This window comes from Erithacus rubecula, assembly GCF_903797595.1.
Source record: "Erithacus rubecula genome assembly, chromosome: 33".
NCBI lineage: Eukaryota > Metazoa > Chordata > Aves > Passeriformes > Muscicapidae > Erithacus > Erithacus rubecula.
Window position 1 is genome coordinate 1547888 of NC_136683.1, and position 27400 is coordinate 1575287.

The 27400-nt window shown below is 55.0% G+C and overlaps 6 protein-coding genes across 6 annotated transcripts in view; 3 read left to right on the top strand and 3 right to left on the bottom strand.

Annotated features, from left to right (window-relative positions):
* Window positions 1-2862: 2862 nt before the first annotated feature.
* Window positions 2863-7276, bottom strand: ISG20L2 (interferon stimulated exonuclease gene 20 like 2; the record flags this gene model as incomplete). Its single annotated transcript, XM_079329508.1, has 3 exons — window positions 2863-3090; window positions 4039-4239; window positions 6407-7276. 3 exons carry the CDS (start codon window positions 7274-7276, stop codon window positions 2983-2985), a joined length of 1179 nt encoding a protein of 392 aa, XP_079185634.1. The 3' UTR covers window positions 2863-2982.
* A 212-nt stretch (window positions 7277-7488) lies between these two features.
* METTL25B (methyltransferase like 25B) lies at window positions 7489-11460 on the top strand (the record flags this gene model as incomplete). The annotated part of the gene is made up of 7 exons (XM_079329509.1): window positions 7489-7534; window positions 8699-8859; window positions 8930-9217; window positions 9570-9632; window positions 9707-10410; window positions 10960-11147; window positions 11240-11460. 7 exons carry the CDS (start codon window positions 7489-7491, stop codon window positions 11446-11448), a joined length of 1659 nt encoding a protein of 552 aa, XP_079185635.1. The 3' UTR covers window positions 11449-11460.
* Window positions 11461-11513: 53 nt separating this feature from the next.
* Window positions 11514-12998, bottom strand: MRPL24 (mitochondrial ribosomal protein L24). Its single transcript, XM_079329456.1, has 6 exons — window positions 12827-12998; window positions 12356-12539; window positions 12173-12268; window positions 11991-12094; window positions 11784-11914; window positions 11514-11700 (listed from the first exon to the last, which is right to left on the bottom strand). Exons 2-6 carry the CDS (start codon window positions 12533-12535, stop codon window positions 11564-11566), a joined length of 648 nt encoding a protein of 215 aa, XP_079185582.1. The 5' UTR covers window positions 12536-12539; window positions 12827-12998; the 3' UTR covers window positions 11514-11563.
* Window positions 12999-13986: 988 nt separating this feature from the next.
* Window positions 13987-19349, bottom strand: HDGF (heparin binding growth factor). Its single transcript, XM_079329453.1, is given in 7 exon segments — window positions 13987-14121; window positions 14207-14397; window positions 14477-14653; window positions 14750-14888; window positions 15001-15077; window positions 19247-19282; window positions 19284-19349. Coding segments are annotated over 7 exon segments (678 nt in total). The 5' UTR covers window positions 19335-19349; the 3' UTR covers window positions 13987-14114.
* Window positions 19350-24029: 4680 nt separating this feature from the next.
* PRCC (proline rich mitotic checkpoint control factor) lies at window positions 24030-26759 on the top strand (the record flags this gene model as incomplete). The annotated part of the gene is given in 10 exon segments (XM_079329510.1): window positions 24030-24436; window positions 24438-24537; window positions 24540-24589; window positions 24592-24672; window positions 25692-25739; window positions 26128-26140; window positions 26143-26373; window positions 26376-26417; window positions 26420-26455; window positions 26458-26759. Coding segments are annotated over 10 exon segments (1014 nt in total). The 5' UTR covers window positions 24030-24325.
* Window positions 26760-27073: 314 nt separating this feature from the next.
* The window catches only part of LOC306813850 (death-associated protein kinase 2-like), a gene marked incomplete at its 5' end in the record, with an annotated part of 4463 nt that continues 4136 nt past the window's right edge, over window positions 27074-27400 (top strand). Inside the window, one exon of the mRNA XM_079329511.1 lies at window positions 27074-27078. Within this exon, the coding sequence (XP_079185637.1) occupies window positions 27074-27078 (5 nt within the window). The remainder of the gene's footprint in view (window positions 27079-27400) is intronic.

Sequence of the window (27400 nt, forward strand, 5' to 3'; positions counted from 1 at the left end):
GCGCCGAGGCCGTGCCAGAGGGGACAGGCACAGGGACAGGCAGAGCTGTAGGGGCTCGGGAAGGGGGTGCTGGTGTAGGGTCACCCCAACCCTTCACCCTAGAGACGCATCTCCCCATCCCGGAGTCACAATGCTGTGGGTTTGCTCCAAATCTGGGGAAAACGGGGGAAAAAAAAATTTTAAAAAAGCATCTCCATTCCAGGATAAGCTGATGGAGGGGTCTGGGGTGGGATTTGCCTGCAAACCCCTCGGGACATCCCACTCCCCTCGTCCTGTGTTGGGTACCGTGACCCAGTGGGGTTACGAACGCCAGCACCGGCAGCCCCACATCTGGAAGGGATTGTGCGGGGAAGGGCGGATAAAGCCTTCGCACCCCACCCTCCTCTCCCTCTCATACCGGTGAAGCCCTGGGGGTGAGCAGGCAAACCTCTGGCCCCAAATAACCCCCCCCGGAGCGGCGGTCACCCCTGGGAAGGACACGGATTCTCTGGGAGGCGGGTGGAGAGCCGTGTCCCAGTGCCAGGGCAGCAGCAGCTGGCTCAGCCTCTGGAAACATCCGACACCATCCTCCGCCCGCACCCCCCTTCCCGGCAAAAAAAATCCTCACAAACCGCAGAAATCCTGAGCACAAACACTGCGGGGGCTCCATCGCCCCCCGCCCCTCCAAAATGCTGTCCCAGAGCCCCTCCTGAGGGGATGCGGCTGCTTGGGGATGTCCGGGATTCACCCCGGAGGAGGTGTCGGGTACCCCCCACCCCATACAAGAGCCAAAATTATCGGGGGAGGGGGGAATTTGGGATTGGGAAATCCCAATTTCCTCAGTGCGTTGGGAGAGAGGATTAAGGGGGGGGGGGCTCCACAGTGGGGCGTGGGGAGACGAAGCTGGAACAAGCATCGTCTCCGCCCCACAAATGTCCCCACAAATCCTTCCCAGCTGGCGGGACGCGGCTCCCACCCCCCTCCTCTGGCCACGGCCACGGTCGCTGCGGAAATGAAACGCAGCTGGACGGCGAGACCCAGCCCGGCCCCCGGCCCCGCGGCCGCTGCGACCCCCGGCTGTGGGGCAGGAGGGGACCCACGTGCCCCGAGACCTCTGCTGTGCCAGCACAGCGAGACCCTGCCCCGCTGCCTGAGACCAGACAGCAAAAGGAATAAAATCGGTATTTATTGAAAGGATTCTCTTTAGGCTGCAGTGGGGCTCCACCCAAATCAAATCCAAGATGGAATCCAGTTATTAGTTTTTATGCTTTTATAAGTTTTGGTTCATCTAAACATTGGGGTTTATTATCCGACCATAGCCTCGGGTTACGAAGTCTCAGCCCCCTGGTTGCCCCCTTTTCCCTCGCTGTTGTTTTTGTTTTTTCCTTAATTCTCCAGCTAGAAAGGAATTGTTTTGTCTAACTCCCCTGTGAAGAAAACATACTAACACCTAACATGAAGTTTTAGAGTTAGGCACTCAGCAGTAAAGATTCTGAAAAATATAAAAGCCGAAACCCAGGATCCTGATCCAGCCACAGCCTCGGTCCTGGGAGCTTTTTCTGCCCCACAACCAGGATTTTCCCCCAGCCCCTGTTCCAACCCAGGGTGAGATTCAAGCGAAGCCCCCGGGACCGGCTGCTTCTCATTTCCAGGGCCATAAACCCTTTTTAACGACCGGCCATTTATAACGGTAGTAAAGCCCCTAATCACCGCCAAAGGCAGCCCAGACACAAAGAATCCCGCCTGCTCCTCCGCCCTCCCACCTTCCTCTGCATTTTGGGGCTCTGACATCTTTCCCACCCCCACCCCGGGCCGTAGGGATGGGTGTGCAAGGCAGGAAAAGGGAGGGATGAGATCCCCAAAACTCCGCAAAGCTCGTGGGATCCGCTCCTAGATCCAGATCCGCGCGTTTATCCCGAATAAAAGGGGGAAAAAAAAAAACCCTCCCACTTTACACCCCAAAACCCTCCCTCGGGCTCAAGCGCCCCGAGCCAAACGCGGCCACGTAAACAGGAGGGAAAAAAAGCTGGAAAAAGTGACGCGCGTCGGGGGCGGGGGGATCCCCCAAATCGGCACCGCTCCCGGTTACAGCAACGCCAGGGAAAGGGGTTTAATGGGAAAAAGGGATGCCCAGAGCTGGGGAAGGAGCCAGCTCGGCGCTGGGATGAAGAGGAGGAGGAGGAATCTGCGGGATGCAGATGTTGGAGGTGCCGGGTGATGACCCGACAAGGAGCTCCCGTTACCGCCCACCCCCCACCCAAGGGAAGAGCTCTTTAATAATTTCTTTTTAATTAGGATTTTGCACATAAATCTTTTCAGTTCAAAGCGTTTCCTCTCGGGCTCGGGTGCCCTTCAGTCCTCTGGTGCACGGGGGGATTCCCCTGAGGGTGTTGGGGTCGTTCCTGGGGGGGCTGAGGAAGGCAAATGGGGTGATGATGCTCCCCACACCCGGGTTTGTCCCGCCCCTTGCTCAATGAAGAAGGTGGAATTTAACCACCAAGGAAAAGCTGCTGCAAGAGCAAAGTGGGGACTTTCCAAAGAGATCTGAGTCCCACCCACTGCTGCATTGTGTCCCGGGGCACATCTGCAGTTCCCGGCGCTGACAGAGGTAGTTTTGGGAAGGGGAAGGAGCCTGCTCCATTCCCAAAGTCCCAGTGGTGGGGGCTGTGCTCAGGATGCCCCAAGGTCACTCCCAAATCAGGACCAGCAGCAGCCCTGAAGTGTTCAGGGGGTGCAGGATTCCAGGCACTGTCCCAGACCCTCCCCAAATTCTGGGGAGAACAGGGAGGGACAGCAGCAGCACAAGGCACATCAGGCTTGGGGATGAGGAATGTCACATCTGGCTCCTCATCATCCAAGGGCAGCCCCTCAGCACTCACAGGACCCTGAGGGGCAGCACCAGCCTGGGGGCATCACTCTGGGTCCCCCCAGAAGCAGGACCAGGCCAAGGCCATCACTGTGAACCCCCCCTGGAGGCAGGATTGAGCTGGAAGTGTCACTCTGTCACTTCTGGTTCTGCTGCAGGTGCTGCTCCCACTCCTCCTCCACCACCTTGTAGAGCTCCATGGTGGCTTGGGCATCCTCCACTGAGGAGTGGCCACTTTTCCCCACCTGTGGGGACAGACACAAATCAGCACAGCTCCCATTTTGGGGGGCAGAACTGGGGGGAGAGGGGATGTAGAGATATTAGGGAGCTGTGGGGCAATGCATGCAGCAAGGGTGGGGGGGATGCAGGGAGATGAGGGTGTGCAGGAAGATTTGGGGGTGCAGGTGGATTTGGGGATGCAAGCAGCCCTGGTGGGGTACAGGCAGAATTGGGGGATGCATGAAAGGCAGATTTGAGGGTATGGAAAGCTCTGGAAAGACATGGAGTTTAGGGGAGTATAGGCAGATTTAGGGATACAGAAAAACCTGTATAGATACAAGAAAAAAACCTGTAGAGATACAGAAAAACCTGGGGAGATACAGAAAAAAACCTGTAGAGATACAGATACATATAAAACCTGTAGAGATACAGAAAAACCTGGGGAGATAGAGGCAGTGCTGTGGGATGTGCATAGATATTAAAAAGGGGGAAAAGAGCAGGAAAAAAGCCCCCCAAAACTGCAGGGGTTGAGCTGAGGGTTCTATCCTCCCACAGGCTTTTCAGAGAAAGGGAAACTGAGGCACAGGGCTGCCAGATAAGAGGGTGTAGACAGATTTGGGGGTATGGGAAGCTCTGGAAAGAAATGGAGTTTAGGGGAGTATAGGCAGATTTAGGGATACAGAAAAACCTGTATAGATACAGAAAAAAACCTATAGAGATACAGATACATATAAAACCTGTAGAGATACAGAAAAACCTGGGGAGATACAGAAAAAAAAACCTGTAGAGATACAGATACATATAAAACCTGTAGAGATACAGAAAAACCTGGGGAGATACAGGCAGTGCTGTGGGGTGTGCACAGATATTAAGGAGAAAAGAGCAGGAAAAAAGCCCCCTAAAACTGTAGGGTTGAGCTGAGGGTTTCCCCCCTCCCAGAGGCTTTTCAGAGGAAGGGAAAGCAGCCATGGTACCTGGATGTCCTGGTTGAGCAGAGCTTTGGTGAGGCGTTTCAGGGAGATGGAGACATTCTCAGGGAAGCCAGCCCTGCGGTTCAGCAGGGGGATGTGGGAGGTGTCCCTGGTCAGAGATTTGGGATGGGAGTAGTGCAGTGCCTTGAAGTCGTTGTGGATGGCATGGCCAACCACCACCTTGCCAGCAAGGATCTTCAGCACCTGCAGAGAGGAGAGGGTGAGACCCCCAGCAGTGCTTTCTGTGATCCATGGGAAGGTTTTGTCCCATCAGGAATGGGGGTAGAGCTGTGGGGTGGAGGAGGAGCAATCCCTGTGACCCACAGGGCAGATCTGCACCCCCACACAGCCACTGAGCTCAGCCCTGTGCCCCCCATCTGTGACCCTGCAGCCCCCCCCACAAACCCCATCCCTGGCTCAGCATCCCCCAGCCCATGAGATGCAGAGCCAGGCCTTGCAGCCCCTCACCCCCACCCCATAAACCCAGCTCTGAGCCCAGCTCCTCACCCCCACCCCATAAACCCAGCTCTGAGCCCAGCTCCTCACCCCCAGCACATAAACCCAGCTCTGAGCCCAGCTCCTCAACCCCAGCACATAAACCCAGCTCTGAGCTCAGCTCCTCACCCCCACCCCATAAACCCAGCTCTGAGCCCAGCTCCTCACCCCCAGCACATAAACCCAGCTCTGAGCCCAGCTCCTCACCCCCAGCACATAAACCCAGCTCTGAGCCCAGCTCCTCACCCCCACCCCATAAACCCAGCTCTGAGCCCAGCTCCTCACCCCCACCCCATAAACCCAGCTCTGAGCCCAGCTCCTCAACCCCAGCACATAAACCCAGCTCTGAGCCCCACCCCATAAACCCAGCTCTGAGCCCAGCTCCTCAACCCCAGCACATAAACCCAGCTCTGAGCCCAGTTCCTCACCCCCACCCCATAAACCCAGCTCTGCACCCCATATCAAGGCCTGCAGCCCCCCACCTGTCTCCTCACCCCCTCCCACCCCTGCCCTCCCATCCTCATCCACACCCCCCCATCCCTGCACCCCACATCCCCCTACCCAACCCCAACCCCACACCCCATCCCCACACCCCCAGCCCCATTTCTCCCTCTCCCATCCCCACATTCCCCCACCTGTCTCCCCACCGTCCACCCCTCACCCCCACCCCATAAACCCAGCTCTGCACCCCATATCAAGCCCTGCAGCCCCCCACCTGTCTCCTCACCCCCTCCCACTCCTGCCCTCCCATCCTCAGCTCCACACCCCCCAGCCCTGCACCCCACATCCCCCTACCCAACCCCAACCCCACACCCCATCCCCACACCCCCCCAGCCCCATTTCTCCCCCTCCCATCCCCGCAGCCCCCACCTGTCTCCTTAACCTTCAGCCCCACCCCATAAACCCAGCTCTGCACCCCATATCAACCCCGGCAGCCCCAACCTGTCTCCTCACCCCCTCCCACCCCTGCCCTCCCATCCTCAGCCCTACACCCCACATCCCCCAGCCCATAATCCCAGCTCTCAGCCCTGTTTTATCCCTACAGCCCCCCATCTGTCTCCTCACCCCCTCCCACCCCTACACTCCCATCCTCAGCCCCACAGCCCTACACCCCACATCCCCCAGCCCATAAACCCAGCTCTGAGCCCAGTTCCTCACCCCCACCCCATAATCCCAGCTCTGAGCCCCATTTTTAACCCCTATAGCCCTTTACCTGTGTCCTCACCACCAACCCATAAACTCAGCTCTGAGCCCTGTTTTTAATCCCTGCATCCCCCACCTGTCTCCTCACCCCCTCCCACTCCTGCCCTCCCATCCTCAGCTCCACACCCCCCACCCTTGCACCCCACATCCCCCTACCCAACCCCAACCCCCATCCCCACACCCCCCCCAGCCCCATTTCTCCCCCTCCCATCCCCGCAGCCCCCACCTGTCTCCTTAACCTTCACCCCCACCGCATAAACCCAGTTCTGCACCCCATATCAAGCCCTGCATCCCCCACCTGTCTCCTCACCCCCTCCCACTCCTGCCCTCCCATCCTCAGCCCTACACCCCACATCCCCCAGCCCATAATCCCAGCTCTCAGCCCTGTTTTATCCCTACAGCCCCCCATCTGTCTCCTCACCCCCTCCCACCCCTACACTCCCATCCTCAGCCCCACATCCCTACACCCCACATCCCCACCCCATAAACCCAGTTCTGCACCCCATATCAATCCCTGCAGCCCCCTACCTGTCTCCTCACCCCCTCCCACTCCTGCCCTCCCATCCTCAGCTCCACACCCCCCACCCTTGCACCCTACATCCCCCTACCCAACCCCAACCCCACACCCCCCCCAGCCCCATTTCTCCCCCTCCCACCCCCGCATCCCCCGCACCTCCCGCTGCGCCCTGCGGAAGGGCACGGCTCGGGCCATGTGCCGCGGGCGGATGCCGCTCCAGCGGGTGCGATAATCCACGATGGGCGCCTCGGGCCGCACGTACTGATCGTACAGCACATCGCCCTCGTAGGTGACGATGCTGCAGCGGGCCAAGGAGCTGGTGCGCCCGCCGGGCCCCGTGCCCACCATCTCACAGTCTATGGCCACCAGCTTGGGGGGCGCCGGGGGGGCGCCGACACCCTTAGAGGGAGCAGCAGGTCCGACAGCCGAGCCCCGGTTCTTCCCTTTAATCCCGTTCTGGGATGCCGGGACAGCCGTTCCTCGATTATTCTCCTTAATCCCGTTCTGGGATGTTGGAACAGCAGAGTCCCGGTTCTTCTCCTTAATCCCGTTCTGGGATGTTGGAACAGCAGAGTCCCGGTTCTTCTCCTTAATCCCGTTCTGCGATACCGGGACAGCCGTTCCTCGATTCTTCCCCTTAATCCCGTTCTGGGATACCGGGACAGCCGTTCCTCGACTCTTCCCCTTAATCCCGTTCTGCGATACCGGGACAGCATTTCCTCGATTCTTCCCCTTAATCCCGTTCTGGGATGTCGGAACAGCCGCCCCCCGGTTTTTCCCCTTAATCCCGTTCTGCGATACCGGGGGGCACCGGGCAGCGGCAGGGCCGTTCTCTTTGGGTTTTCTTCTCGGTTTTTTCCCCTGTCCCCGTCCCGGTGCGGCCGGCAGCTGTTTCTGCCGCAGGACCCCCCTGCGCTCCAGCTCCCGCCGCCGCCGTACGAAGCGCTGGTGTTTGATATTGCCCGGTTCCTTCTCGGGGGGGCGCTCGGGGATGGCGAAGTCAACGTTGAGCATCACATCGTCCATGGCGGGGATGTTCGGTACCGGGGATCCGGTAACGACCCCTAGGATTCGGTACCGACCCCCGGGACTCCGGTACCGGCCCGGAGACCCTCGGCCTCACCACCCCCCCCCTCACCTCCGCGCCCCGGAACCGGAACTGCCCGGGAAACACGCGGCCGGCCCGGTACCGGTAGTGACGTCATCCACGCGCGCCGCGTCGGGAATTGACGTAATTTATGTCGGTGGTGACGTCACGGGTGCTGGAGGGTGAGCGCGGGTGTCGTGGCTGGGGGGGGGGTTCGGTGGTGACGTCATGGTAGAAGGGGTTATAAATGAGAAACAAAGTCTCGATATTTAGCAAAATTTGGATTGGTTTGTTTTATGGAGACAGAGTGAAGCAGCGCTGGGGGAAACGTGAGGGGTCACAGCTCCCTTTTCCTTTTTATAGTCTGGTTTTTCTTGTATCATCAATAATTGTTATTATTTTGTTATAGTAATTCTGTAAGAATTTCCAAAGAAACTTCCAAATTTCGGTGGGACAGCTCTTGGGACAACTGGTTATGGAACCATCAGGTCTTGGGAGATAAAAAACAGAAAAAATGGGAATTCTGATTTTTAGCAGATAGTTTGGGATTGATCACACAAAGGCAGGAAATCTGATTCTGCAAAAAAACCCTTTTATGTTTTTAAAAATCGATATACATAATATTCGTAACAGGGGGGATTTAAGCATATATTTCTTTTATCTAGGTCCAAATATTCTGACGTCGTGTGACGTCACTACCCGATGACGTCACACAGCAGAGCCGGCGCGGGGGTGCGAGAGTGCCAGAGCTCGTGTCACAGGGTGCCGGGGCTGATGTCCCCCTGCCACCCCAGCCTCCATCCCACCCCTCACCTGCAGCAGACCCCGCCCACCCCTCACCTGCAGCAGACCCCGCCCACCGCCCACCTGCAGCAGACCCCGCCCACCCCACACCTGCAGCAGACCCCGCCCACCGCCCACCTGCAGCAGACCCCGCCCACCCCTCACCTGCAGCAGACCCCGCCCACCGCCCACCTGCAGCAGACCCCGCCCACCCCATACCTGCAGCAGACCCCGCCCATCTCCCACCTGCAGCAGACCCCGCCCACCCCTCACCTGCAGCAGACCCCGCCCACCGCCCACCTGCAGCAGACCCCGCCCCACCCCTCACCTGCAGCAGACCCCGCCCATCTCCCACCTGCAGCAGACCCCGCCCACCCCTCACCTGCAGCAGACCCCGCCCACCCCCCACCTGCAGCAGACCCCGCCCACCCCTCACCTGCAGCAGACCCCGCCCACCCCCCCACCTGCAGCAGACCCCGCCCACCGCCCACCTGCAGCAGACCCCGCCCACCCCTCACCTGCAGCAGACCCCGCCCACCCCTCACCTGCAGCAGACCCCGCCCACCCCCCACCTGCAGCAGACCCCGCCCACCCCTCACCTGCAGCAGACCCCGCCCACCCCTCACCTGCAGCAGACCCCGCCCACCCCCACCTGCAGCATTCCCCGGAGCAGCGCCGAGCCGCCGACATCATCCACCTCCTGCTGCTCTACCGGCCCCTGCTCGATGCTTTCATCATTGTGAGTGTCCCCAAGCTGTCCCCAGGCTGTGCCCCCCGCCCTGGGCTGTGCTCTGATTGTTTCCCCACAGGATTTTTTCACCGAGGATCTGTGGGCACAGCTCCCCCCAGCCTGGCAGCCCGCCCTGGCTAGTGCCACTCCAACACAGCTAGCCAAGCTCCTGGAAGGCTGTGGCAGCCCAGGGGCTAGCTGGCCTTTATCCCTGCTGGCTTTTGCTGCTGCTGCCCGTGCTCTTGCCTTCCCTCGGGGGTCTCCAGGGGGGTCTCCACGCCCCCCGTGCCAGAGCTCCCTCCTGCACCCGCTGCTGCGCCGCCACGTCAAGCCCAAAAAGCAGCACGAGATCCAGCGCCTCAGCAAGGTGGGTGCTGCTCCCAGAGCCCTGTCACTGTCCCTGGTGGGGTGTCACCCTCACCCTAATCCCTATGGAGACAGAGCCAGCATCCCCTTGGGGTGATAAAGGGATGCTGCTGGATGGGGTTTGTAGGGAATGCAGCTTTCTCCTGTGCCATGGAGCCCTTCAGTTCATGGGTTGGGGACACAGTGACACAGGGCAGCCATCCCTGCTCTATGTGCTGCATTTCCTTGGGGAGGGAGATTGGGAAACTTGCTCAGCTGGGAGATCTCCATCAGGGTTCCTGATGCAAGGGGTTGTGGGGTCACTGTCCCTGATGTCCCCCAGATCTCATAACTCAGCCCCCTCTTCCCCACAGCTGCTGCAGAGGCTGAGCCAGGCCACTGGCTGCCAGCGTGTGGTGGATATTGGAGCAGGGCAGGTAAGAGCAGGGGGACACAGAGGGGTCTCAGGGACATCCCCCCAACCTCAGCTGAGCTTGTGTCCCCCTCACAGGGCCACCTCTCCCGGATCCTGTCCTTTGGCCTGGGGCTGTCTGTCACTGCAGTGGACAGTGATGGACGCCTGGTGAGCCTGGCTGAGCGTTTTGACCAGGAGCTGCTGCAAGAGCTGAGGAAAACCAAGGGGCTGGAGAAAACCAGGGGGCTGGGGCTGCACCCCCTCACCCCCAATGCCCCCCAGCACATAGCAGGACGCCTGGACCCTGCAGCTCCTTGGGGTGACTTCCTGCTGCCACCCAACCCCCCAGGATCTGGCCCTGCTGCCCAGAACCCACTGGGGGGTCCAGGGGGCTCTAAGGATGGGGGGCAGGTGCTGGTGACAGGGCTTCATGCCTGTGGTGACCTCAGCCCAGCCCTGCTGTCCCATTTCACCCGCAGCCCCGCCGTGGCTGCCGTGGCTTTGGTGAGCTGTTGCTACATGAAGCTGTCAACAGCTCCACAACCCCCTGGCTGTCCCTTGGGCTACCCACTGAGTGCCTCAGTGGCCACATTGCCAGGCCACCAGCTGTCCTACAGGGCACGGGAGGCTGCCTGCCACGCCCTGGAGGAGTTTGAGGGGCGGCTGTGCAGGGGCAGCTCTCAGCTGCGTGCCCACTGCTACCGTGCCGTGCTGGAGAGCATCATCTGTGCCACTGACCCCAGCAAGAGGCACCTGGGACTGCAGCCAGGCAGGAAAGCACATGGCCTCAGCTTCCCCCAGTGAGTTTGGGTGGGGAGAAGCTCTTCTGCATCCTCTGGTGGTCTGCAGGGAGGTGGGACCCCTCCCCTCCCACCTTTCTGGGATATCTGCTGAGTTTGGGGAGGGAACTCTCCTTGTGAGTTTACAAGGTGGGGACATCATTCTGTGTCCCTTTCTGGCCCTCACAATGAGTTTGGGGAGGGGGAACCCCCTTTTGAGACCCTGTTCATGAGTGTGTGTCCCCTCCTGGTCTCACAGTGAGATTGGGGAGGGGGAACCCCCTTTTGAGACTCTGTTCATGAGTGTGTGTCCCCTCCTCATCTCACAGTGAGATTGGGGAGGGGGAACCCCCTTTTGAGACCCTGTTCATGAGTGTGTGTCCTCTCCTGGTCTCACAGTGAGATTGGGGTGGGGGAACCCCCTTTTGAGACCCTGTTCATGAGTGTGTGTCCCCTCCTCATCTCACAGTGAGATTGGGGAGTGGGAGGGGACTCCCTTCTTCAACCCTTCTCATGAGTTTGGGGATGGGGGAGTCCTGTCTGGATCTCCCCTGCCCCCTTTCATGACAGATACGCCCACCTGGGGCTGCCCCTGGCGGGACTGGACCCAGCAAGGGTCCCCCTGGACTCAGAGGCTGTGGGGGCCATGCTGGAGCAGCAGCACAAAGTGGTGGCATTCTACACTCTGGGACAGCTTCTGGCACCTGTGGTGGAGACCCTCATCCTGCTCGACCGTCTGCTCTACCTCAGGGAGCAAGGTGGGCATGGCTGGGGCCGCCAGGGTGATCTTCTCTCCCTGGATTCTTCTCTCTGTTGTCCCAACTCCCTTTTTTTTTGCCTTTTTTCCCAGGTTTCCACTGTGCCCTCGTGCCCCTCTTCAATCCCCAGTTCTCCCCACGGAACTTGGTGCTGGTGGCTGCACGGATCCCACTGGCCACAGTGCTGGCTGGGCTGGATAAGGACAATGAGGACTGGGACAGCAGTGAGGACAGGCACAGCAAGGAGGATGAAGATTTGGGGGAAAGGCAGAGCCTCCACATCCCTGAGCACACACAATAAACCCAGGATTTGATTTGAGGCTGGGTGTGAGCGAGCCAAAACCACTGCACGCTCCAAACACAGAAAACCAAGGGGGGTGTTTATTGCAGAGCCTGGCTCAGGGGGGCTCCCCCAGTTAATACCAGTAGGATTTCTTGGGCCGACGTGTCTCCACAATCCCCATGGCATCCATGATCTCCTCCTCAAAGGTTTTCAACGACGGCCGGTACGTCTTGGCCAGCGCCTCCTCCTCCGCCGTGTCCTTGGGGCCATCTATGGGGGGACCAGGTGACAAAGCCGACCCCTTTGTGTCCCCTGCCACGCCCCTCCAGGCTCTGCTGCCACATGTCACTCACCAACCCACTGCTCAGGGATGACACCATCCTTGCGTGGCTGCGGGGGCACGGGCAGGATGCGGCCGCTGCGCAGCGACACACGGACGCGCTCGCCCTCCTCCGTGTACCTCCACTGCACCTCCGTGGGCTTCCTGCGGGCACAGGGGTGTTGGCAAAAGGCAGGATTGAGGTGTGGGGGGTACTTTCACACCTTCCTCAGGTTGTTACCTGTCCTCAGGGTCCACCAGGGAGATCTGGCTGAGCAGCAGCGGCGCCTCGCTGGCGATGTAGGTGCCGGAGTATTTGGTTGTGCGGTTGACGTAGCGATAGTGCTGGGAGGGAGCAGGGGGTCAGTGACAGCTCGTGGACACCCCACAGCCTCCTCACAGCCCTCCCTGCTCCAGCCTCACCGTGTTCAGCCCTTCCACCACCACCCAGTTGCGGGCTTGCACCACCTGGGTGACCATCCCTTGTTTCCCCGCGTCCTTCCCGGCCAGCACTTGCACCTGCGAGGGAGAGAAGAGCAGAGGTGGGACCCCCCCCCATCCCAGCTGCCAACCAGGAGGGGGGGACCTGAGGAGTATCAGCCTCACCGTGTCACCCTTGAACACCTTCCAGTCGTCCTTGGCGATGGGTTCCACGAAGACTTTGCGGCGGCGTTGCCCCGGGGGGTTGCGGAGGCGGGCGGCCGTGGAGTCCGGGGGCCACAGGCCGTGCCGGTAGCCCGGGGGCAGCCGCGGCCGTGCGGCGTTCAGCAGCGCCGAGAGCCGCATGGTGCTGGCGACCGGGAGGTCAGGGGGTGACACCCCTGGTGCTCCCCAGGGTTATGTGTGTTCGGGGCAGGGGTCTGGCAGTGCCCACCCACCTAAAGGGATCCCTAAAGGGGATCCAGCCCCCAACGGACCCCCAAAAAGGAACGCGGCCGTCCCACAGACCGGGAGGGCACACGGACACCGGCAGAGCCCCTGCCACCGCCAAAGCGCCCCAAGCTCTAGCAAACACCTCCAGCAACCCCAAAAGTGACCCCGGCACCCACAGCGCTCCTGAACCCCGACCCCGCTCACCTGAGGGGCGCCCGCCGCTCCCGCGCTCCGGGAGGGGCGTGGCCAGGCGCGGGGCTTGGCGCAGGGCACGCCGGGAGTTGTAGTCTTGCGAGGAGCACGCCGAGAGCCGTAGTTCTGCCGCGGAGCACGCCGGGAGCTGTAGTCCTGCCGCCCCCCGGTATCACTCGCCCCTCCGTTCCCTCAGCCCCGCGGCGCTCCGGCCCACGGTGGAGCGGCTGCCGGGAGCCGTAGTCCTGCGAGGAGCACGCCGAGAGCCGCAGTCCTGCCGCGGAGCACGCCGGGAACCGTAGTCCTGCCGCAGGACACGCCAGGAGTAGTAGTCCTACGAGGATCACGCCCAGAGCCGTAGTCCTGCCGCGGAGCACGCCGGGAGCTGTAGTCCAACCGCGGGGCACACCGGGAGCTGTAGTCCCGCCGCCGCCGGTATCTCCCGCCCCTCCGTTCCCTCAGCCCCGGCCCACGGTGGAGCGGCTGCCGGGAGCTGTAGTCCCGCCTGGCCACGGCTCCATTTTCTGCTCCTGCCCTCCCTGCCTGTCCCTGCACCAGCCCCAGGAGCAGGGGAAGGTGTTTGCTGTCCCCACTGCAGGGAGCCAGGCACGGCCAAATTCGGCCTCTCGTGGCTGGGCTGAGTTTGGAGCAGAGGGCCCAGAGAATGGACACGGGCCCAAGGCTGCCACAGCTCCAGCAGCTATCCCATAATTTCAAGGAGTATTTAGACAATGCTCTTGGATGCTGGAATTTTGAGGTGTGGTATGGCAGGAGTAAGACTTGATCCTTATGTGCCCCTTCCAAACCATTCTCTAATTCTATAATTACTGTTTTAATTCCCCTCCAAACCTTCCCTGCCCCTTTCCCCGATCAATATTCTCACTTCCCTCCCTCCAGAGATGCCAGAGGGGCATCTGCTCTGTGAGCAGCCCAAAACCACCCATGGAGGAGTGTCCAGGGGGTTAATCCAGAGCCCACACGTGCTTTAAAAAGGCAAGATTCACTTTTTATTTCAAATCAACTGCTCAGCCCCAAAGAATCACTAATACAAAGCGTGCGTCCACAGCAGGGCAGGCACGGAGCAGGCACAGGCTGCTCTGCATTCCTCTCTTTTTTTTTTTTTTTGTAGTTTTTTTTTTATTATTATTTCTTCTTCTTTTTTTTTTTTCATATTTTTATCCTTTTGAAATTTCATTTTGGGGTGTTTTCTCTCATCCAGAGCTCCGGACACGACGAGCCGGCGTGGGCGACACGGAGCCGGGAGCCAGCAGGGATTGATCAGCTCTCTTCAGGGAAGCCACTACAGGCTGTAAAGACCCCCAAAAAAACAGAACCAGGTTAGATTTGGAAGCTTGGAGGATGCAGGGATAGGGGTGACAGCACCAGCCTCACCTCTCCTTGTGGTCTCTGATCTCCTCCTTGCCCTCCTGCTTGGCTTGGTTGGTGTCTGGTGCGTCGGCGGTGTCGCTGTTCTTCTCCCCTTCACCCGGGTTGGATTTGGGCTCCTCCTTGGGGGGCTCTTCATGATCCATCTTCTTGTCCCCTTCCTGCCCTTCTGCATCCTTGGGGCGTTTGGGGGAGTCCTGAGTGAGGGGGGCAGCTCAGGTCAGCTGAGTTTTTATCACCCACATCCCCAGTTCCTCCCAGCAGCTCACCCAGTACCTCCAAAGCATCTTCTGCTTTTCTCTTGATCCCAGCTTTTTCGTTCTTCTCCTTGGACTGTTCATCAATCACCAGTTTTCCCTCCTCATCACTGCTGCCCTCTGCATTGCCCTTCTTCTCCCCATCCCCCTCTGGCTCCCTCTCAGCTGCTTCGGGGCAGCTCTTCTTCTGAGTGGGCTGTGGGAACAAGAAGGGGGTCACAGAAGGCACCCAGGAAGGAGAAATGAGGTGGGGAGAGTGGGATGGAGACCCCCCCCAAAACTCATCACCCACCTGGTAACCAGAGGCTTTGACTGTGGGGTTGTTCTCAATCTCCCACAAACCTTCGCTGAACCCTTTCCTCTTGTTGGGTTTTCCAAACTTCTCCTTGCATTCCTCGTAGGGGAAAAGATCTTTGGGCCCCAGGAATGCCCTGTGCCAGAGGAAAATAGTGAGGGGTGGGAGCAGGGGGGGGGGAATTTCCCCTTTCCCAAACTCAAAAGAAAAGGAAAACACTTTTCCTATAAAGCCCAGCTCCCACTCACGTTTCATGGGTCCCGAAGAAGAAGACTTGGTATTTATTGGAGGAGGATTTGACTGCAGCTTCTGGCATCTCATCAATCTGTGTGACACAAAAAACAGAGTGAGAGGAGAGGGCAGAGAACCTCAGAACCTCACCCCTCTTCAGTTTCCTATGGATGGGCACAGCTCAGGAAAGGAAAATGTGATTCCTCAGGAACTCACCCATTAAATGCTGGCAAGAAGTGGTGAGTAGAACAAAATGGTTGTGGGGGCCAAGCAGGGCTCCTCCTCTCCCACCCCCTCCCCCCTTAAGCTCTTGTCTAGACCAGCTCAGCCACACTCAGCAAATTCAGACTCTGCCAGTGGTGCCAGTGCAGCCACAGGCGTCACCTCCAGCCTGGGCCAGCACCGAGGACTGGGGTGCTTAGTGAGGGGGGACACTGCCCTGCTGCTGCCAAAATGAGGTCACCAGACAAGGGGACAATCCTGCTGAGGGGGCTGTGGGGGTCAAGCAGCAGCAGTGCCAAGCCCACAGGCAGGTGCTGCTCCAGCAAGCGTGAATAATCCCGAGGCGCCAAGCGAAAGCAACTCCTGCTGCTTTTTATAGCAGCTAAAAATAACCCCCCCCACTGCAGCCAGCAGCCATAAATTCCCTGAGAAAACCTCCCAGGGAGGTGGAAGGAGCTGAAGGAGGATGTGGGTGGGGGTCTCAGGGCATGTCACCAGAGCTGGAAGGGGATGATGGGTCCCCGTTCTCAGCTCTGCTGACTCATGGTACAACCTTTCCTAAGTCACCCTGCGGCTTGCTGAGCCTCAGTTTCCCCCAGGCAGCAGGGCTGGGGTGTTGTGACAGGGTGGATCTGGCCAAGAGTTTCTCCTGATATCCTTCCCAGAGCTGGGAATGGAATGAACACTTGTCCCTGTGCTCAGGGGCAATGCCCCAGGGGCAGGTGGAGGGGATGGGACACCTGGAGGGGCTCTGTGCAGGCACCAGGATGTGCTGGATGGTCCTGGGTGGGATGTGCCATCCCCACTGCCCAAATGTGTTTTGGGGGGGGTGTTTCAGGATTGGTGAAGTGCTCCCACCCAGCACCCTGGGGCTGCTGGCACTGTCATGCCCCAATGCCACCCATTCCTCACAGGGACATTCCAGGAGCAGGGAATGTCCCCAGCAGAGCAAAGGCCATTCAGTCAGCGTGGCCCTTGCAGCAGGACCCTGGCCCATGGTGGCAGCTGGGAGCAGCAGCTCCATCCCTGCGTGGCACCGAAGGTGGAGGAGGGGATGATGTGACTCAGAGGGGTGGCCACCAGCCCAGCCCAGCCCAGCCCAGCCCAGCTGGGGATGGTGCTTCCCTCAGGCCACATTCCTGCAGGTCACTCCTGGGACAAAGCAGCAAAGGCTCCACCAGCCCTAGAGCCCCCCAGGCTAGAATATGGAATCCAGACTCCTTGCAGTGCCAGGACCCTGATGGACATCTCCTTTCCCATGACCTGCACATGCAGCAGTGCCCTGTGTCACTGTGTCCCCAAACCCACTGCTGCCTGTCCCCAGGGCTCTGTGGCACAGGGGGATTCCCTGCACAGCCCATCTCTGCCAGCAGCAGCCCTTTATCAGCCCCTCCTGCACCCCAAGGGGATGCAGTGGCTCTATCTGCATGGGCAGGCAGGGACTGGGGTGGGGGGACACGGGACAGGAGGGTGACACCCTGTCAGGGACAGTGATAGTGCAGGCAGGAGCAAACCCACCCAAAAACTGGGCTGCCCAAAGTGCCCCACTGTGGAACTGTCACACCCCAGCTCTGTTTGTCTGTCCCTGTCACTTGCTGGACACTGACAGGGTAAAGTCCACAGTGCCCATTTCTGTCCCCTCTGCCAACTCCTGTGAATGGCACTGGTGCCACAGCCCAGGAAGGGTCTGAAAATGGCCTGGGACAATTCCCCTGGAGCGTGGCAGGGGAGGGACAGGCACAAACCCCTGCTCTGGACTCTGCCCCCAACCTCTGCTCTTCACCTTTGCAACTGGACACAGCCTGCCCTGTGCTGGCCATGGGGGCTGGGAGCAGCCCCTCCCTCCCTGCCTCAGTTTCCCCACTGCAGCACAAGGCTGGCAGTGAGGAGCTGCCTGTCAGCAAGGGGAATTAATGGAATTAACTCATTTGGTTGATGAAGCAGCAAGTGGCATCCCTGAGTCCCCCCCACTCACTTTTCCTAAGCCCTGGGACCATCACTGGCCTTAATTCCAACACCAGGCAGGCAATGGGCAGCAAATTACCCAAAGTCTGCTCAGATCCTAAAACCACCACACACCCAGCCATGGGAATAGATGCTCAGGAAGGGGAATATCAGGTGCTGTCCCAGAGCACTGCCATGGAATAAGAGCTGTGGATCTGCCCAAGGGGCTTCCCTGACAACGAGGGTCCAGCCTAAAGGACCCTACAGAGAAAGAGGGAGGAGAAAAATGAGGCAAAAATCATCTTTGAGATGCCAGCAACTCATCTCCCAACTCTCATGCCTCAGTTTCCTTTTCAGGGACAGGTTTCCACTGGAGGAAGAGGTTGGGGAACAGCACCAGGTGTAATTCCCAAGAGAAAGTAACAAAAAAAAAACCCCTCTCCTCCATTTCTTCCCCAACCACACCTGGTTGGAAAAAAATATCCCAGCACAGGCCACGCGTGGCACATTTCATCACAGCACCCCATTAGTCACTGCCTGCTTCACCCTGACCCATTAGTCACCGTGGGGACAGCTGCACCCCAAAAGAAACAAAAAAACCCCTTTAATCAACACAAGCAGCTCCCAAAAATGGGAAAACCTATTCCAGCAATAAAAAAAAAAAAAAAAAAAATCCGACCATGCTGCCATGGGATGGTAGAGGAGGATTTGTGCAGGGAACCAGGGGAACATCGCTTTTTTTTATTTTAGTGTTTTTTTTTTTTTTTTTTCCCGGTGGAAAAGCTCTGGCTCCTCCTCGCAAAGCCGCTTTCAAATGCGCGTTGGGAGGCCAGTGCCAAATCCGAGTTTCCCAACCCCCCTCCCGGCCTCCCCGCCAGAACCCGACAAACCAAACAAAAGTTATTCAAATCCGCCAGGGGAAGGAGGAGGGGATGGATGGAAAAAAAAAGGGGGGGATCCTATGCTTTTAAAACCCACCGCTTCAATCCTCCCCGTTTTCCGCTCAATTTGGGGTTTCCAGGCAGCCCCAAGGTTGGGAGAGGGGAGTGTGTGTGTGTGTGTGTGTGTGGAGAAGGGGGGGAAACACTCCAAGGAAATTTTAAACTGCATCATCAACCGCTTAAAAATAACCAGCGCCGGGTTGTGGAGCCAGAGCTGCCCACGGGATTTCGGGCAGGAGGGTTTTGGGGGGTCCCTAAGGGTATCCAGGACCCCCTAAGGTGGGAGGGAGCCGCATGGTGTGGCCCCCAAAAATACACAACCACCCTTTTTTTCTCTTGTCCTAAGTCAATAATCCTATCGATTTTTCTAAACTCCCGGCTCAGCTCTGGCACTTCTGTGGTAAGGCCACGAAAAGCTGGAGGGGGATACCAGGGGGGGGTCCCCAAAAATCATCAGTGAAGAGGGTGGGGGGTGACCTGACCCCCTTCCCGGGGAATGGGAAGAACATCGTGGTGCGACCCTAACGTGGAGAAGGGACCCCCCCCAGTACCGGGGAATGGGGAGAGGGGGTCACTTCAAGGAATGTGGGGGTCACCCTGGTAATGGGGGGTTCATCCTGGTAATGGGGGGGGTCATCCTGGTAATGGGGGGGTCACCCCAAGCTGGCCCAACCTCGTGCTCCGGTCACCGCGGGTCCCCATTCCCACGCGGTGGCAGAAGCCACGCGGTCTCCACCCGTGACCCCCCCCCAACCGGGGAAAAAAAAAAAAAAAAAAGAATAAACAGCACAAAAAGAACCCCCTGGGATGTTGTTTGCCACAGATGAAATCCCCCCTAAAGCCCAGCGAAATGTCCCGAAAGCGCCTCGGTGTAGCGAGTAAAAACCCCCAAAGCCGCCGGGCCCGGCCTTACATAAGGTGCCGGTAAAGTTGGACCCCGACCCCGGTGGAAGGAGAACGGGGCGAGGAGAGGAGGGGGATTAAAGGCTGACCCCAATGCGGTCACAATTTACACCGGGGGCAGCCTGACCCCGTGTGCGCCCCCTCCCCCCCAATCCCGGGGCACCGCGTTATGCAACGGGGAGAAACGGGGGAGGGGGGGAGAGAAACGGAGGGGTCCCAAAACCTCCCCACAGGCCCTTCCCCAGCTCCTTACCCGAGCAGGCCAGTGAGGGTAACCCTTCATCTTGGCCGAAAACCAGGTCCCCGCATTTGTATTCCTTCTGCCGGTTGGACCGGGACATCTTGGCTGGCGGCTCCTCCCGGGACCGGGGGGAGCGGGCGGGAGGGGGGGGGGGGAAAGGGGAGGAAGGGGGGGGGGGTTTAGGGATTGAAGTTTGGGATGCAAAACCCGGCGAGGCAGGGATTAACCCCCCCCAAAAAAAAAAAATATAATAAAATAAACCTAACCAAAAAACCCAACAAAATCTAACCAACCCTCCCTAATCCAAGGGGGACCCCCGGGTCAGCGGCGCGCGGCGGAGCGGCGGAGGGCCCGAGCCCCATGCGGTTGTTTGTGTTTGAAATTCAATTGCTCCCTCCCCCGCCACCCTCCCCACCCCCCCCCCCCTTCCCCTTCCTCCTCCTCCTCCTCCTCCTCCTCCTCCTGCTGCCGGTGGATGCGCTCGGAGCTCGGGCAGCGCTGCCTTTGCGAGCTCCGCCCACCCCAAAATGTGCCCGGCTGCAGGTGACCCCCGCGGGGGGTGGCCCCGTGTCACCAGGGGACGGGGGTGACATCCCAAGGATGCGGTGATGTGAGCATCGAGGGGTTTGGTGCGAGTTGGGGTGGTAAATCCATGTGAAAATCCGTGCGAAATTAGTGTAAAACGGAGCAAAAGCAGCGCAAAACGGCTCCGAATTGTGTAAAAACGTGTAAAACGGTGCGAAACTGTAACGGGAAACCATGGGATAGAGTGTAAAACTGCATGAGCGGTGTGAAACAGCAGCAAAATGGTGAAAAAACATGGAAATATAATGGGAAACCATGAGAAACAGGTGTAAAACTGCATGAGAAGAGTGAAACAGCAGAAAAATGTGAAAAAACATGGAAATATAATGGGAACCATGAGAAACAGGGTAAAACTGCATGAGAAGAGTGAAACAGCAGAAAAAATGGTGAAAAAAACAGGAATATAAGGAAACCATGAGAAACAGGTAAAACTGCATGAGAAGAGTGAAACAGCAGAAAAATGGTGAAAAACATGGAAATATAATGGGAAACCATGAGAAACAGGTGTAAAACTGCATGAGAGTGTAAACAGCAGAAAAATGATGTAAAAATATGTAAAACGGTGAAAAATATGTGAAATCATAAAAACAGGTGTAAAACTGCATGAGCAGTGTGAAACAGCAGCAAAATGGTGAAAAAATATGGAAATATAATGGGAAACCATGTGAAACAGGTGTAAAACTGCATGAGAAGAGTGAAACAGCAGAAAAATGGTGAAAAAAATGGAAATATAATGGGAAACCATGAGAAACAGGTGTAAAATTGCATGAGAAGAGTGAAACAGCAGAAAAATGGTGAAAAAAAGCGTGTAAAACAGTGAAAAACTATAATGAGAAATTGTGAAAAACAAGTGTTTGTGGATAGGCAGGTATTTTGAAAAAACAAAGGCAGGAAGTCTGGTTTTAGAAAATTTTATTGAAAATGACTTTACAATTGGTAGTAAATAAAAATTATTAGAAAAGATAATATCCTAACAGGGAGATTTAAATGTGATTTAAAAAATTATTTAATTTTTTTTTTTTTCCATCAAGTGTCCATGCTTTACTTTAGACCTGTTATTGTGGTTTATACAAACCCAAATAATTTTATGATTTAACACAAATCTTTTATTAATTGTCACGTAAAAAGGGCTCTGGATGCTGAACGATTTTTGCAAATCTTTGGTTCATTTGGATTTTCTCCCTGGTAACTGTGGGTTCGTGTTTGTTATAAATGAGAAACAAAGTCTCAATAATCAGCAAAATTTAGAAATATTTTTGTTTTATTTAATACAAAATTTTGCTTCATTTTATATAGACAGAGCAAATAAGAGCTGGGGAAAAATTGAGGAGTCACAACCTGAACTTGGTTTGCAGCTCTTTTTTTATAGTCTGGATTTCCTTGTAGTAATCAATAATTGTTATTGGTTATTTTTGGAGTAATTCTGCAAGAATTTCCAAAGAAACTTCCAAATTTCCCTGGGACAGCTCTTGGGACAATTGGTGATGGAACCATCTGGTCTTGGGAGATAAAAAACAGGAGAAGTGGGAATTCTGATCTTTTAGCAGATAGTTTGGGATTGATTACACAAATTTTTTTTTTTTTTCTTTTACAAATTTATATACACAATATTCATAACAGGGGGATTTAAACAGAGTGGGTTTAATCACATATTTCCTTTATCAAAGTCCACGTCCTTTTCTTATTTTAAATATTCTTGTTGATCCAAATTCCAATTCTTTTATGACGAACACGAATCATGAGCACATTTTAATTTCTAGCCTTGCCCCCCTTTACAGGCCCGCAGTGCTGATAAGGGCCAGCTGGGCGCCGCCATTTTGAGGGCGAAATGGGCGCCGCCATTTTGGTGGCTAGATGGGCGCCGCCATTTTGTGGGCGGGCCATACCGGAAGTGAATGATCTGCTTCCGGTCTTGTCGAAAGGAAGTGACGTTGCAGTGGGAAAGTGGGCGGTGCTTAATGATGGCGGGCGGGCCGTGAGGGCGGAGACAGAGGCGGGAAGACCAGAAGAACTCAGGATTCGACTGAGTGTGTTATTTGCGGTTTTAATTAAAGAAGAGGGAGAAAAAGAGAGAAAATCAAGGATTTTGAGCCCACCCAGGGATTCCCTCAGCCCCATATCCCCTCTGTAGAAAAAATTATTTTTCCTCAGGGTGCCTGGGGAGGAGGTTCCAGCCTCAAAATCACCAGGAGAGTAAATAAATCATCACCTTGGTCCCTTGCTGTGATAATTGAGAAATGATTTGTGTCAATCACAGAAGTTTTCAACCAGAATACTTCAAATAAGAAAAGAACGTGGACCTTGATAAAGGGAAATATATGAATTTTGTATATTGAATATTGTATACCAGTTTGTAAAGGAAAATTAAAAAAGGGGTTTTAGTAAGTTTTTTGCAGATTTTTTTCCTGCCTTTGTGTGATCAATCCCTAATTATCTGCTAAAAATCAGAATTCCCACTTCTCCTGTTTTTTATCTCCCAAGACCAGATGGTTCCATCACCAATTGTCCCAAGAAAGTTTAGAATTTTCTCTGGAAATTCTTCCAGAATTACTCCAACAAAACAATAACAATTATTGATTACTACAAGGAAAACCAGACTATAAAAAAAAAGAGCTGCAAACCAAGTTCAGGTTGTGACCCCTCAATTTTTTTCCCCAGCTCTATTTGCCCTGTCTATATAAAATAAAGCAAAAATTTGCATTAAATAAAACAAAAATACTGCTAAATTTTGCTAAATATCGAGACTTTGTCTCCACCCTGACCTGGCAGTGGGGTTCTTGGGCTGGACTCTTTTCTTTCCATTCCATGTGCTTTCTTTGGCTTCATTTCTGCAAAGTAACACAAATATCAATAATTTAAAAAAAAAACAGCTGACAGCAGGATTTGACTGCCTGGGGGTGAGACCAATCTCAAGGAATCTCCACCTCCAACAGAAAAGAGAAAATAAATATTCCTCCCTTTTTCTCCACAGCAGGAGCTCCAAAATCTGCCAGGAAGATCCAAAACAATCCTCAGGATGATTTTTTTGGTTTTTTGGGGTTTTTTTTTGGTGGTTATTTCCAGCCCAAACTTTGAGCACAAGGGAAGTGACAGCCACAAAAAAAAAAAATTCCCATTTTTAGTTTGGATTTGTAGAGGGGTTTGGTGGAGCTGTGAAAAGACACTCTAAGAAAAAATTAATCCATAAACACCAGAGGTTTATATCCAAAAAGGAGACAGAAAAATGATTTTTGCTTTATTTGAATAAAGGGAGAGGCCATGAGGAATTCCCCTGGGATATCTCCAATTTTTGGAGGACTCACTTTGTTTTTTATCCCAATTTTTTTCCTCTCTTTTCCTATTGGTACTTGAGAGGCACAGACTTCCCAAACACCTGAGATTCCCTAAAACCCTCCCTTTTAATTTTTAATTCTTACAGAATCCATAGTTTTTTCCCCATTGCTTCTTTCATCTTTTAATACCCAATTTCATTTATCAGCAAACTTATAGTTTTTTTGTAAAGGAAATTATATTTTTCATTAATCAGTGGAATCCCTCCCATTGTTTTTTTGGTTTTTTTTTTTTCTTTCTCAGTGCTGTTTTTATCTCCCAGCAGATTCTAAATACAAATCCAACATTTCTCTAACTTTCTGCGAGCCTGTTTCTTCTCATCACCCTTTTTGGTGGGATTTCTCGGCTTATTTTTAATAGATTTCAATGCCTATTTTAAATATTGTATTTTTAAAACTCCTCAGCCTTGCAGAACAAGGCAGGAGGGGTTTAAACCACAGAGTGTTCAGAATATTTATCTCCATTTTCCTTTAATTATTTGTGCTGGAAAGCAAATCCCTTTCCTGGGTGTTGGGGACCCCAGCTCGCTGCTTATTAAAGCAGAATTACCCAAAAAAGAGGTCAAAGGCATAAAACAAAAATTAACAAAACGATAAACCAGGTCCTGGCCAGGCCTCCACAGCTTCTGCTGGGCTCACAGCACTGACCTTACCTGGAATTATTATTAAATGGAGAGCAGGGAGAACCCCCAGCCCTTGTAATTAACACAGGTTTGGTTAATTAATCCATTGGTTGTTTTATCCTCTTCATCTTAATTTTCATTTTCATCTTCATCCTTATCCCACACCCCGCCTGTGTCCGGGCCTTGTCCCACCGCGCGGCGCCACGAACTACATTTCCCATGATGCCCCGCGGTCTGCTACGTAGAGAGGCGGGCGCAGCGCTGCTCGCGGGGCACGCCGGAGTTGTAGTCCGGCGTCGCCGCCAGCGCGGGCAGCGGGGCGCTGGCGGCAGCCATTACCGGGAGCGCGGAGCCGCCGCCGTCTCTTTGCCTCGCTCCGCGGCGCCGCCGCCGCTCGGGGAGGGGCCCCATGGCGGCGTAACCTCGCCTTCACCCACCCCTTCCTCCCCGCTGCGGCCGCTGACGGCGCGGCGGCGGCGCGGCCTAGCGCGGAGGGTGGATCCCCGGCCTCGCGTAGCGGCCGCCGCCCGCCGAGGGCCGCCCTCCCCGGGGCAATGTCCCTCGTGGCCTACGCCAGCAGCGAGGAGGACAGCGATGCGGAGGAGGAAGAAGCCGCCGATTCTCCACCAACCGAGCAACCTTCATCGCGGGGGCTTTTCTCCTCGCTGCCTCCCTCCACCCAAAACCCCCGCGCTTCCCTCATCGTCCCTCATGAGCGGCGCCCCCGAAGCCGCCGCCAGCGGGGACGGGCCCGCGGAATCCCCCCGGCCCAGGGGCTCCTCCTGCCGCCCCCCAGGAACAACCCCTCAGCCCGCCCCTCTCCGCCGCTTCGGGGCTCCCCAAGCCAAAGAAAAGGACGGAGCCGGTGCGGATCGCGGCGCCCGAGCTGCGCAAGGGGGATGTGAGTATGGAACAAACCCCCTGCTCGACTCCTTCATGGGGTAAAACCTTCCCCGTCCCTCGCTCTCTCACACCCGCCATCTCTTTTGTCATCCCCCCGGGGGAGATTTGCCTTAATCCGAAAGCGCTTGGCGGAATTAAACTGATAGAGAAACCTTATTTATAATCGTAGTCAAAGGCAGATTAGCTGCACCTTAACCGGTTGATGATGTGGAGCTGCAGGGTGTTGTAACTCCAAAAAAAAAATCTTTTGTTTGCTGTGCAGCTGATAGATTTTTCAATCAGTTGATTGCTTATTTGACTAAAGGCTTCAGGAGGTGATAATTTCTCTTCATTTGTGTTTTTTTTTTTTTTTTTTTTTTTTGTAATTACTTATGAACCCAGACAGTGAGGGAAAGACAGATCCTTATCCCACCTGTTTTTTACTGATCAGGTTATATCCTCTCCCCACTGCACATTTCCTCTGGGACAGCACTATCATAGAATCATGAAATTATTTGGGTTGGAAGGAATCTTTATGCTCATCTTCTTCTACTTCCCACCTTCCACTATCCCAAGCCCCAATATCCAACCTGGCCTTGGACATTGGTCATTTCCCTGGGGACAGGTGGCTCAAGGAAGGATTTATCATTAATAGTGGCCTGACAGCTCTTTGGTGGAGTCAGAGCTGGAGAATCTGGAGAAGAGGAGAGGACACAGGCTCAGCCATGAAATGACAGAAATATTTAGTGCTTTTTTCTGATACCAGCCAGGCTTCCCACTCAAATTTTAACTGGGTATTTAGCAATTTCAGCATTATTTGGTACAATTCCCTGTATCCCTGCAGTGAACTTTACACCCTTTGTGTGTTTTTTGCTTCTCCTCCAGTAACTCTGTTGTTTTCATCCCTCTGGGAAGAGCCCTGACCTGTACACCTTCAGTTCATCCTCCCTTTGGGTTTTTTTTTCCTGGGATTTATTAACATAACTTTTTTTTAGTTTATCATCTCAGGTTGTGCTGAGCTCTGTTTTTCTCTCTCAGTCAGATTCAGAGGAAGATGAACCAGCAAAGAAAAAAAATACTCTTCAGGTAAATAATAAGGGCACTTGGTTAAACAACTGTCATGACTGTGACCAGTGTTGGGCTTCAATTGTCTAAATCATCCACACCTTGTGGCTTTAGGGATATTCTTGAAATCTCATGGGGTTTTTTGAACAATTTCACCTGTTTAAATCTTGGCAAAAGAATCACAAATTTGGGAATTGAGCAGATATTTGCAAATATCACATTTCCCTTCAAAATCCCCAGTATATTCAGAGTGGCCAAGCATGGGAAACCAACAAGAAGTGTTAGTCTTTTTGTGCAGTATATTCAGTTGGTCAAGCAGTGGGAAACCCATCAGAATTGTTGGGATAATTGTCAGGAAAAGTGAATAATCTCCCTTTTTTTTCTTTCTGTGATGCACTGACGTCACCAGGGACGCAGCGAGGGCTCGGCTTGTCCGCTTTGCTCCCTCAGCCCAAAAACACACCAGTGAAAGAGACCAATCGTCTCCTCCTGCCTTATGCCATCTCCAGGAAAGCAGGAGGAGAAAACACCTCTGATTCCAAACCTACCAAGTCCCAGAGCTCTTCCTCCAAAACCAAACCCACGGCCAAAGTGGCCACCACTCCGTCCCCGTCGGCCATCAAGGCGGCGGCCAAGAGCGCGGCGCTGCAGGTCACCAACAGATCACCCAGGAGGAGGAGGACAGCGACGAGGAGGTGAAGCAGAGAACTACTTCTCCTTGTCTGACAGCAGTGAGCCCATGCTGTGAGCACAGAGCCTTATGTGTATCCCAGCACTGGAGGATCAGAGGAACCTCCTCCCGGGACAGAGCCGCAGCCCCAGCTGCAGGACGCGGCTGCTAACGCTCCGTTGGAGTTCAAGACAGGAGTGCAGCACAGCTGGGCACCCAAACCTGGTGAGGATTACAGCAGCCAGGCATACAGCCAGTTCCCTCCCACCTACAGCGAGGCAGGAGGCTACTACCAGGTGGGTTCAGGGGTCAGAAGAGAATCAGGGGTTCTGGGCAGGTGCTGGAGTGAGTGGTTCAATGTTCTGGTTTGAAGGATAGGTGTCCGCCAATAAAGGCAGAAACTTTTCTTTGAAATTGAGAGGGTTTATTATAATAATTTTGAAATTAAGGGGCTCTCAGGCAAAGATATGGGAATTAGGAATAACAGTTCTTACTAGGAAAATTAATATAGAAATGCAGTATTACAAAGAATAATCCCAAACACTGCCAGAGTCAGAATCCAAGCTGACACCCATCAGTCAGTCAGGGTGTTGGCAGCAGTGCCATTCAATAGTGGCTGCATCCTCCTGCAGTGGCAGATGTGGTTCAGCTGGAGAAGGTGCAGTTTCCTTCTGATGGTCCAGAGATGATGTGGAAAGGTCTGGTTTTCCTCTGGAATCCAGTGGTGTCCCAAATCTCAGTTTTTATCTGGGTAGGAAAGGCTTGGCTCCTCCCCTGGGTGCAGCATCTCCCAGTGGGATGATGGAATTTTATCAGCCATGCACTGGGACTCAATGGCCATGAACAGGAGATATCTCCTGGAGGGAGGATGGGCTGTGGGAAGATAAAGATGATTGCCCCAGCTGGTTTAAAGCTGGCCCATTAGCATAATATGTGCCAGGAGATAAAGATCACTGCCACACCCAGTTTTAAAACAATGGCCCATTAACAGGGAATCTCCCACAGTGATAAG

What these genes read in the sequence shown, in the direction of transcription:
- MRPL24 (XM_079329456.1), bottom strand. Translation starts at nt 12,535, where the DNA reads ATGCGGCTCTCGGCGCTGCTGAACGCCGCACGGCCGCGGCTGCCCCCG. An exon ending in AGGTGTTCAAGGGTGACACG is followed by an intron (nt 12,269 to 12,355) that starts GTGAGGCTGATA and finishes TCTCCCTCGCAG; the next exon opens with GTGCAAGTGCTGGCCGGGAA. An exon ending in CTGGTGGACCCTGAGGACAG is followed by an intron (nt 11,915 to 11,990) that starts GTAACAACCTGA and finishes CTGTGCCCGCAG; the next exon opens with GAAGCCCACGGAGGTGCAGT.